We start from the raw sequence: 11,325 nt of genomic DNA on the forward strand, positions 1-11,325 counted from the left end.
GAAGGTACACCTGCATGGGTTAAGGGGCCCCTGGCACCTGAGTCATACGGGCTGGCTTCTAATCTTTACATGTATCGACGAGCTGTCTTGGTTCCATGCCTTCCGTTCTCTGAGCCTCAGTTTCCACGCATGTACAAAGGAGTATCAGTCAGATCTCTGGTGTTCCATATTGCCAGGCGATGGTGTCTTAGACTGCATGTGTCAATGGCGACGTGGGCCAGGGGACTAAGGCGTGTGCCATGCACAAGGGCCGGGTGGAGCCTGAGTTTGAGGCTGGCTTCTGCCAGCTGGGAGCACCTTTCTGACCCACAGTCTCGCACGGAGCTGGCCGTGTGTGTCAGCAGCCCCACCTGAGCGAGGATGAATGGCATCACCCCTGCACACAGGAACCTGTGTGTGCGGGTAAGTGTATAGTTTGTCATTCTATGTCACATTCCTGTCTGCACATGATCCCTGGCTACGTCTCTCATCTCAGACCCCAGTGAACCCAGGTGCAACCCAGGGCTGTGAACATGAAGTCTTTATTCTGTTTGTTCTCCAAGCAGGGAAGCGCTGGTGCTGTGGGCAAGCATCCGGAAGGAGCTCCACACCCCAGGCCCCTGCATGAGGGGTTGGGCGGGGGAGCGTCCCGGAGTGCTCTAGCTCTGGGCTAGGGCTGGAGGAAGGGCCCACTTGGGCAGCAGAGGGCCTCTCAGCGGGCCAAGGCAAAGCCGATGCGATTGTTATGCCGGTCAAACTCCGTGTAGAACTTGCGGATGAAGCTGGCGCCCAGGACCCAGACAGGCCCGGTGGGCGGTGGGACATCCAGACCGTGGAGGGCCAAAGTGCACAAGTCATCATTACCATAGGAATCCTGGCAGGAAGCGAGAGGGTCTCCACCACTGCCTGGCACACGACCTTTCTCCTTTCCCTTGCCTGACCCCAGCAGCTGTCCTCAGCAATATTCACCCCTTCCTTTCCCATCGACTCCAGCCTCTCTTGCCCTTTCAACCCAACATGCATCCTCCTGGATGCGGGTACTGAGCTGGACACCGGGAAAACAATGCATCTCTAAGAGCTTACATTCTGGCAGAACTCCTGATCCTACGCAGGTTATTTAGCTGCCCTAAGTCCGTTGGGCATAAAAGGGGTTAAAAGTATAGTCACATAGCATTACTGGGGGCAGCTGCCGAGAAGGTGGAGACAAGGGGATGAGCACAGTGATTCCCAAACTCGTCTGTACATTGGAATCACCTGGGGAATTTTGAAAAACACGGATGCCCAGGCTTCAGCCCCAGAGGTTCTAATTTAATAGGTATGGGCTGTGGTCCATTACTGGGATTTTTCAAAGATTTGTTTGCTTCTTTATTTGTGAGACAGCACCGGCCTGAGGGGCAGAGGGAGAGGGAATCTCAAGCAGACTCCGTGCTCAGTGCGGAGCCCAAGGCAGAGCTCGATCTCACAACCCCAAGATCACGAGCCTGAGGTCATGACCCTGAGATCATGACCCCAAGCAGAAACCAAGAGTCGGACACATAACAGACTGCACCACTCAGGGGCCCCTTGTTAGTGGGATTTGTAAAGTTTCCAGGTGACTCTAACTTGTAGCTTAGTTTGAGAACCACTGATGGGGCATAAGACCTGGTCTCTTTTAGAGGCCCCTGCACACACCCATGCTCCCTGTTGCTGAGGGGCAACTTGGACCCTCACCTGTAACACATAGTCTGAGCTGGTGAGGGTGTAGGCTCTTCCTCCAAGGTGGAAGGAGATGTCAGGGAGCATCGGCACCTGGTTGCAGTTCACGACATACTGAGGGGAAGGTAAAGGGAACCCGCTGAGTGTGGGAAGTCCCCCAGCAGACACAGCCCCATGCCTGTGGCTGGGCCCCTCTGCTGGAGGAGTGAGAGGAGAGGAGGGAAGCCCCAGAATGGCCCCACTTGGAACCTACTGCTTCTGGGGTAATTCTGGGGCCCAGGTTGTGCTCCCAGCAGCCTCTGGTGCCCCCACTCCCCCAACTTACTTCATTTGTGCTCAGTTCCTTGGCCCCCAGGGTGTCCATGAGCAGCCTCAGGGAGCTTGTGGGACCCGAGATGTACGATGCACCAGTATCGACCACCACCATGCAGCCCTCCTCGCAGACCACGGTGGCTGACCTCACAGACACCCTGGGGGAGGCCGGTTGGAGCGTCAGACAGACATCAGGCTGATGGGACCCTGCCAGGCTGCATAGTTTCTCTGAATGAGGCCAGTAGCGGGGGCGGGGGCCCATGCTGGTGGTCCCGGGATGCACTGGAGGATGGGAAGGCATGCACTGGAGGAGGAAAGGTGCCATCCCCGTTCCCAGCATACTGCCTGGTGACCCGCCGCCTCCTCTCATTGGACCCCCTCCCCTCTGCTCATCATAACTCCGTGTTCCCCAGCCCTGGGCAGAGCGCCCAGAGAGCAAATGTAGGCTGTGCCTTAAGAAGGTACTGCATTTTAGGACAGAGGACAAGATGGTAAGGCTGCCCCTTCCCTCCCCTACCCGCCCCCCCCCCCGCCGCAGCAACAGCAGCAGCAGTTCTGGAGAGCAGGAGGGTGGAGGGTTCCTGACCCTTTCATCTTGATCTGCCAGGAGCCAATCTGGCTGACGCTCACATAGTGGAAATTCCCTTGGTAATACTGGGGGTCGCTGCCTCCCAAGACAAGCTCTCCTCCGAGCAAGTGGGAATCCCTAGAGGAAAGATCAGAGCTCCTGAAGACCCATCACCTGGAGACCCGGCACCCCAGCAACCAGGGCAGTTGGGCAAGGAGACAGGGGTGGGGGTGGGAGGGAGAGGGCAGAGGACGATGGGAAGGGTGGCATGGCCGGGAAGCTGCAGGAACACCACTTCTCCACCTTCGTTGCACCCGCTCAAGCATCCCCCCCAGGGAAGGATCCGGCGCAAGGACCGTGAGCAGAAGGCAAGGGGACAGTTGGCTGCAGCCTCACTTGGGTTTGGGGAGCTGCAGGTTGAGCAGGTGTGTGGGTTGGGGAGCTCTCGGGGACCGGGGGGTCAGAGCGGGTGAGGGGCAGGAGGCGAACGGGAAGGAGGGGTGGACAACTTCGGCATCGGCAGAGCCGGGGCCTGCAGAGGTGAGTTGGGCTGGGTGGCCGCTGTGAATCTGACCCTGGTGTTCAGGAGGGTCAGGGTCAGGGCCAGGGGTCGGGGGTGGGGCTCAGCTCCTTACTTGGAGTTTCTGCAGAGAAAGAGACCAGCAGAGAGGGGGCCTAGGTTTCAGCTGAGCCTCACCAGTCTCTCTGCTGGGCAGGGTGGGTACCATGCCCGCTTTTCACCCTTTAGATGGAGTCACGCAGCAGAGGGGGAGTGGAGTGAGCAGAATCAGGCTCCTGGTGCCCCGTCCACAGCTAACCCTTTTGCCTTCCTCACCTCCCGGCTGCACGGCACCTCCCACAGCTCAGGGCCTACCCCAGGGGGCTGGTTTCCCATGTGCATGTGGGGGTTGGGGGTTTTCCAACGGGCGCCTGGGAGGTTTGGCACATGCTCTGTGGGCACGTGTACCTCACTGCCCTGGTACAATGTGCACGTGCAAACACCAGCCACCTTGGCCCCACTCCCAACACTTCAAGATCCTTCCGAGGTTCCCTCCTCCCTGTCCCAGGGTCAAGGAAGAAGCAGGCCCTCTTCTCCACAAGGCCCTTCTTCTTCCTGCCCGCTGGATTCTCCTCCCTCCCGTGGCCTCCAGGCTCTGCGCCCTCCATGTTCCTCTCCTTTCTTCCAGAGTTTCCATCTCTCACTTTCCATTGGCTTCTTCCTCCACCTGCAAGCAGGCTCCGGCCTCCGCCAGCATTTCCAAACACCCACCCTTCTCCACAAGGCCCTTCTTCTTCCTGCCCGCTGGATTCTCCTCCCTCCCGTGGCCTCCAGGCTCTGCGCCCTCCATGTTCCTCTCCTTTCTTCCAGAGTTTCCATCTCTCACTTTCCATTGGCTTCTTCCTCCACCTGCAAGCAGGCTCCGGCCTCCGCCAGCATTTCCAAACACCCACCCTTCTCTCTGCTCCTCACCTGTACCCCCTTCCTGACATTTCCTTCCCTGTCGAATCTCTCGGGGCATTCTTCATCCGCCCTCACATCTGCCTCCCAACTGCTGGCCGCCTGGCCACGCCCCATCTCCGAGCCAGCTCTGCCTGGGACTGCCCCCCTGGCTACAGGGCCGGTTGGTGGCCTTTGTGTTTCCTGGTCTCCCTTTCACCTGTGTGATTTCTCTGGGCCCCCGAGCCTCCCCTGCACTCGCCTTGTGTTCTTCCCCTGAGGACCCCTCGTGTCCAGCTCTTACATCTTTCCAGACCCAGCAGCCAGCCCAACAGCTGGCAACGGCTTCCCCGAGGCTGGCTGAACGCCACATAAGCTCAGCCCAGAGTGGAAAGGCACCTGTGGGTTTCAGCCCCTCGCTCCCTGTTGCTGCACATTACGTCCTGCTGTTTCTTGTCTTCCAGACCATAAGCTCTGTGCGGGCAAGGACTCTCTCCTGTGTAATGTGTTCATGGCTGCACCCCAAGACTTCTCATGGCGTTTGGCACTTGAGCACCCAATATTTGTTGAATCAATGAAGGGGCAAATACATGAAAGAATTAATGAATGAAGTCCTCTTTCTGTGTGAGTGGGGTCGTGGGCCCTTCACAGTAATGCTTTACTTTCCATCTCCCCCAGTTTGCATTTTCCTCTTGTTCTAGAGCAATGCTAATAGAACTTTCTATAATGATGGAAATGTTCTCTATCTCTACCTCCCAGTATGTAGCCACTAGTCACCGCGGCTGCTGAACACTTGAAATGGGGCCGTGTGACTCAAGAACTTTTTAAAAATTTTAATTAATTTAAATTTAAGTGGCGGCTTCCAACCTGGATAGTGGTTTTCTGTATATGAACTGAATGCCTCCTAGTCATAAACATGTTAAAATTCCTGTCCTGGGGTGCCTGGGTGGCTCAGTGGGTTGAGCCTCTGCCTTCAGCTCAGGTCAGGATCTCTGGGTTCTGGGATCGAGCCCCACATCCAGCTCTCTGCTCAGCGGGGAGCCTGCTTCCCCCTTTCTCTCTGCTTGCTGCTCTGCCTGCTTGTGATCTCTCTCTGTCAAATAAATAAATAAAATCTTAAAAAAAAAAACAATTCCAGTCCTGACTCTTTTCCTGCTCTCCAACCTCCCTCTCTCCCTCCCCCTGCCTCAGCCCCTGAAGCCCCAGGCTCACCTGCTGTAGTAGACAGAGAAGACATCTTCCTTTAGCACCCCCTGGGAGAGGATGTGGTCAAAGACAGGGGTGACGCCGCCAACAGCCTGCGCTGGGAAGCCCATGCCCAGAACCCCATCAAACTTAGCCAGCATGAAGGGGATCAGGGGCAGCTCTGTGACCTCTCCAAACGTCTGTGTCACGGTGATGCCGCCCACCTGTGGGAGAAAGGACCAGAGGAAACCAAGCCTACTGTCCTGTTCCTGCCCAGGGTCTAGTCTAGGGGTCACATGCCCTAGAGTGGAGAAATTTGGGATGAGACCATTTCATCAATCACCCCCACACTGGCCCCCCCATATCCTCTCTTCTAATACTTGTGCAGGCTGTGGGGATCCAGAGAGAACAGGGCTTGCCCCAAGGGCTGGGAGGGGCAGAGGCTGAGAAGATGGTTCTGCCAGAAAGTAACAGAAAAATGCACCAGGAGCTCCCACACCCCTTCCCCAGCTTCCACACTGGCAGAATTGGGCCTCAGTTCCCCACCCCCACTGTGGGTAAGGGTTTCTTCAGCCCAGGCAGGCTTCCTCCCCTGGTTTCACAGACAAGGGGAGGGTAAGGAGCTAATCCTACTGATTAGCTCTCACATTCTACGTGTACCCCTCCCATAATGACAGCAGGAGCTGGAGAAACCCCAGAATGGAGAGGGTCAGATGCAAACCAAATAAAAAAGAAAACCAAGCCCTGACCATAACCTAAACTTTAACCTCGGCTGTGAACTTAACACCTATGCCCCAACCTAAAACAAATTCTGACCCTAACCTCACCAGTACCACTGACCCTAACTCGGACCCTGATTTCAGTCTGGGGTCTGGTTAAGAAGAGCGCAGTCAGAGCTGGGTGAACTCAAGGTCAAAGGCTCCATAAAAGTCCCCTCGTGCAGCCAGGAGCTCAGGTTTGCTGGGTCCCAGATCCTGTTGCTTTGCCTCCCTGGCCCCTGGTAGGTGGCGGGTCAGGGTTTCTCCCCTCCCCAGGCTCCAAGGTAGACTGAACTGTACCCTCCCCAAGTATGGGCCCTCAGGCGGTAGGAGATGTCTGGGGACCAAAAAGGGCAGGTGTCAAGTGACCTGGGGCACTCCCACTTACAGTCACCATGTCCTGACTTAAGAAGCCTTTGACCTTCCCGGATCCGTAGTGGATGGTGAATGCCGTCCCGTTCTCCATGTAGCTGGAGGATTCCGAGGAGTCATAGAGGCTGTGAATCTCTGTCAGGGAGACGTAGGCTCAGGGCTCTCCGATGGAGACCTGGCCGGGGGGGCAGGGAGGCAGGTGCCCTGGGCGAATGGTCCCTGTGGTTGAGGACTTAGGAGCAGGGGTGGGGTGGCCCTGCGGTTGGAGGCTTGAAAATGTGTTTCATCCATCAAGGACTATGTTGTTTCTTGGGCCCCTGTCAGGTGCCCAGATCTGTGAGAATTTTGTCTCTAATGAAACATTTCTAATGCAGGGGTGTGGAAAAGATTCTGGTCCCAGTGAGCATTAACTAAGAGGTTGTTGACTAAGGAGAAGTCAGTCCTCTCCCAGTCTCAGGAAAGGGGAGAAATGGCCTTGTGGGCAGGCTGGGGACTCCTCTGGCTTGCCATTTTACCTTGGTGGTCCTATCGGGAAAATGGGGGGCATTTTTATCTCTCCTCTTGGGGGCGGTGAGAGCAGGGACAGAGAGGAGATGGATCTGATGGTGGCAGAGGGTGTGAGGTAGGACTGGCCAGGTGTGGTGGGGGCTTGGGAGAGGAACCTCAGGTCTTGCAGGGACGGGCAGGGGTAGGGCGGGGGGCTCACCACAGGCCGTGTAGAGAGGGCTGCACTTGGTGGAGGGCACCCAGAGGTTGGCTGAACCCGTGTCAAAGATGACTTTGAAGGTCTGGGGTGGGGTGCCGATGCCAATCTCCCCATAGTACTGGGTCTGTGGGGGTGAAAGGAGACAGCTGGGGGGTGGGGAGTCTCGGGAGCCTTGGGCCTTGGGCTTTTGCCTGATACCCCTTCTGGCACGTGAGGTGAGATGAGGTAGCTCACACAGCCTCTCTGGGTTTCCATGTTCTGGCAGGGCCTCGGTGTAAGGCTGAGTACCATCTTAGGACTTCCCAGGAAGTGAGACAAGAGAGCAAAATAAAAATATTGAAAATGAAGCAGGAAGGTGTCCCACATCTGGGGGGATACTAATGCAATCAGTAGTCATGATGTACAGAGCCTGTCACAGAGACCTGCCCCTGAGGTCATGTACCCGTCCTGTCCACCAGGGACACCTGGGCTCGAGGCCCAGAGCCTGGATTCCTGCGTTCCCAACCTAACTCTGCTTCTGGGCTCCTTTCGGCCCTCTGTACCTCAGCCTTCCCAGCTCTGAAATGGGAATTTTATAGGCTGCCCAGTGTGGTTCAACAGCTCCATCAGAGACAGCGTGGAAAGAGCACAGAAAGCCTTGGGTCCGAGAGAGAAAGGAGACGGAGGAACAAGGCCCCAGCCGGGCACTCACGTCCAGATAGTTGGTGAGGACCACGGGGGAGGTGCCGTTGCCGAAGGAGAGTCTCTTGGTAAAAAGGCTCCAGTCAGCACCAAGCCTGGCCACGTCCACGCCTCGCTCCTTCAGGCTTTCCCGGATGGAGGGCATTTTCTTGAGGAAGATCCTGGTCCAGGGGGAAGGAGGGAAAAACCAGAAGAGCTCTGCACTCCCCCATGATAATGGTGGGGTCCCCAAAGCTTCTAGTATAATTCTCCCTAACCGAGCCCAGACACTGAAGCATGGCTCCTGTGCTCTAAGGCGTTTGAAAGAGAATTTGCAGGCCTCCTCGAGTCAACTGCACTGGAATTAAATAATCCTCCGTGCACTTCCTTCTGCTGTCGAATTTTGATCCCTATCACGACAAAGGCATTTGTTCATTCTTTCTTTCATTCCATAATTACATGCTGAACACTTACTCTGTGCCCGCACTGCACTGGATACTAGAGATAGAAAGATAAAGATCATCGCTGTCTTCAGGGAGCTCCAGCAGGCGAGGGGCGGGAGGAGGAAGAGGAGGAAACCCAACAATGACATCCCCTCTAAGATGACGACTGGCGTGCTCCCCTCAAGGCTGGACAGGAGGATGCAGTGCCGCGGGAGGCCTGTAGGTGGCGGCAGGCACCCGCAGCAGCCTGCAGGGGCTCTGGGATGCCACACCGGGTAGACACCCAGCCAGGGCTGTGGGCTGGAGCAGGAGGAGTGATCCGGTGGGGTGGGGAAAGCAGCCAGCATTTCCAGAGTGCCTGTGCCCTCTGTCCTTGGAAAGAGAGGTCTTCTTGAGTCCGAGTCCCAGTCCTTCAGTTTCTTTCCCTGACGCCTGCCTCTCGCCTTTGGGAGGTGGAATTAAAGACACTGGGGATGGGGGGTAAAGCATACCGAGCCACTTGGTGAGCACCAAACACTACCCTTCGCCCCCACGTAGCCCTCATGAGGCCATCGTCATCGTCCTCATTCTATGACCAGGAAGCAGAGGCTCCCGGGGTGGGGGGACTCAGAAAGGACAGAGCAGGGATTCGAAGCAGTGTGTCTAGTCATGTTCTCCAGAGGGCAATCCCAGGGCTTCCACGTGACGTCTCTTTGTGGAAGCCTGAGGGGTGTGTGTGTGTGTGTGTGTGTGTGTCTCTAGCTGTTGGCCGGGGGGGTCCTGGGAATGCAGCCCAATTTACGGGGAACCTGTCTTTTCTAGCTGCTCATCTATTTATACTGCCCTTTCCTGCTCCTATCCGGCGTTGCCAGACCCCATCATGCCCACGGACCCCAGTACAGCTTTCCTGCCAGCCGGTGTCCTATCTTAAGGGACATGACTTATCATTGTCATGTCACCATTTACTGTTCACAGAGAAGTTTCACAGTGACGATTTTATTCTCCGCCATCCCTTGGGGGGGGTGATTATTCCCACTTCACAGACGGGGAAATGGAGTGGCAGAGAAAGCCTGATCCTAAAGAAGGTGCATTTTCTACCACTTACCCTGAACAGCCTCTGCTCTGGACCTTTACTCTTACTATTCTCCTTTCAGAAAGTCCCTTCCCCCACACCCCACCTCTGCTTGGGCTCCAGCTTCATTTTCCCTCGGGCGCTCACAGCCAGCACTGCAAGCACAGCCTCGGGCTTGTGCACACAGTGGTGTCTGGTGGTGAGGATGCAGCAGTCGTGGGTTCATGCTTAAATCCCTTATTACTGTGTTATTCGGGTCAACTTACCTAACCTCTCTGGTCCTTTTTGTGCGTCCAAAATGCCCTCCCCTATGAGATCACGGTGCAGATCAAATGCACTGCCCACTGCTCAATAAATGGAAAGTGTGTGTGTGCAAGAGCTGGCAGAATGCCCTATGAACTAGGTCCTGTGTTCAGATCTCCCGGAGCGCCCTGTACGACGCTACACATACAGCAGGGGGAAACACTGTGTGTTTCAAAAGCCTCTTCATTTCTGGCCCAAACCCTTCTTCTCTTTTTAAAGAGAACAAGGAGAGGGGGTGGACGCCTGTGTGGCTCAGTTGGTTTAGTGACTGCCTCTGGCTTAGGTCATGATTCTAGAGTCCTGGGATCGAGCCCTGCATCGAGCCCTGCATCGGGCTCCCTGCTCAGCTAAGAATCTGTGTCTCCCACTGACCCTCCCCCTCCCCCATGCTCTCTCCATCTCATTCTCTGTCTCAAATAAATAGAACCTTTAAAAAAATAAAGCGAACAAGGGAGAATGTTTTTTATCTTGTTCTGCCCTTACCCTGGGTGCAGGGGCTGCACCCAGGCATAGTCTGACCCCACACCCCTGACCTAGCAGTTACCCTCTGGGAGCCTCGGAGTGAGGGAAGAGGCTTTGGAAACAAAAGACCCCGTAGGTGTTGAGTCTCAGCCTCTCCCATGTGATCTCCCTGAGCGTCGGTGTCCTCACCTGTGAAATGGAACTGCTGGGTTGTCGGCAAGAGGATTTGAGATACGCGGAAGGATCCTGTGAAATCCTAGGCATTTTATAGGCTTAGTAACTATGACCATTGTTGAAACCTATCCTCTTAGGGGCCTGGGGCTGGCTCAGTCTGTAGCACGTGACACTTGGTCTCAGAGTTATGAGTTCAAGCCCCACGTGGAGTGTAGAGATTCCTTAAAAGTGAGATTTTAAAAAAACAAAGCACCTCACCCTGCCTTTTTACCTTGAGATCTTCTGGTCCCTCCTGCCCTCCCTACCCTGAAGCCCTTTCTCCTTGAGGTCCTCATTGTTCTGCTTCTCCCCCTTCTGCAGGCTTAATGACCCTCGTGAACTTAATGGGCCCGGTTCCCACGGGTCTGGCCCTGGGTGCGGTGCAAGCTCGGTCCTCCTCCCTCCCTCCTCCGGGCTATCTTAAGCCTTTCTTTTAACACCGGTGACAATCCTGCCTGTAGGACTAGCACCAGCTGGTTTCTGCCGCTTGTCGGTATCACGCTGAGAGCTCTATGTACGTTATCTCATTAAGTCTTCAAAGCAGATCTGTGAAGTAGGTACTGTTATGATCTCTGGTTTTAAACAGTTAAACTGCGCCCTTGAGAGGTTAAGTAACTTGCCCAGGCTCCCTGAACTAGTTAGGTCAGCCGCTGGGGCAGGATTTAACCCAAGACAACGAAACTCTGGAAGGCTAGTGTTCAACCACTGTATTCTTCCTTGGTGGGCTTCTCCATAGCACCCCCTTCTTCATCATTAGGCTGTGAGCTCCTTGAGAACAAGAGGTAGGTCTTAATCATCCCCACAGTGTCTTGCATGGTGATTCATGCAGGAGCAAAAGCTTTGGGCAGAGATCAAAGGACGTGGCTTATTGGACTGAGTCGTGTGCCCCTATTGGCCATAGGATACCGGCGAGTCACCTGTCTGAATGGGACCGCACCTCCCTGCCCAGCTGGTCGTGAGGACTGGGGGACACCCCCTGTCTGGAAGCCAGGAGCCCCGGTGCCCCGGCCCCCACCTGCACAGCCCATTACCTTCCGAAGGTGCCGGTGTCTGCCGGGAGGCCGCAGGTGCAGACACCCCAGACCACCAGTAGGAGTCCCCAGCGAGGCATTCTGCTCCATTGGTCCATGCTTGGCCTAGGTGCCTGACTCCCTCAGGGATCCCCTGAAGCCTTGTGGCT

General features: G+C 55.7%; 1 protein-coding gene across 1 annotated transcript; it reads right to left on the reverse strand.

The window, feature by feature from the left end:
- Positions 1 to 507: 507 nt before the first annotated feature.
- Positions 508 to 11,325, reverse strand: REN (renin). The gene is made up of 9 exons (XM_059146810.1): positions 11,177 to 11,325; positions 7,705 to 7,855; positions 7,014 to 7,137; positions 6,324 to 6,442; positions 5,205 to 5,401; positions 2,573 to 2,692; positions 2,000 to 2,144; positions 1,690 to 1,788; positions 508 to 853 (listed from the first exon to the last, which is right to left on the reverse strand). The coding sequence occupies exons 1-9, from the start codon at positions 11,272 to 11,274 to the stop codon at positions 692 to 694; spliced, it is 1,215 nt and encodes a 404-aa protein (XP_059002793.1). The 5' UTR covers positions 11,275 to 11,325; the 3' UTR covers positions 508 to 691.

This window comes from Mustela lutreola, chromosome 14, assembly GCF_030435805.1.
Source record: "Mustela lutreola isolate mMusLut2 chromosome 14, mMusLut2.pri, whole genome shotgun sequence".
Classification (NCBI taxonomy): domain Eukaryota; kingdom Metazoa; phylum Chordata; class Mammalia; order Carnivora; family Mustelidae; genus Mustela; species Mustela lutreola.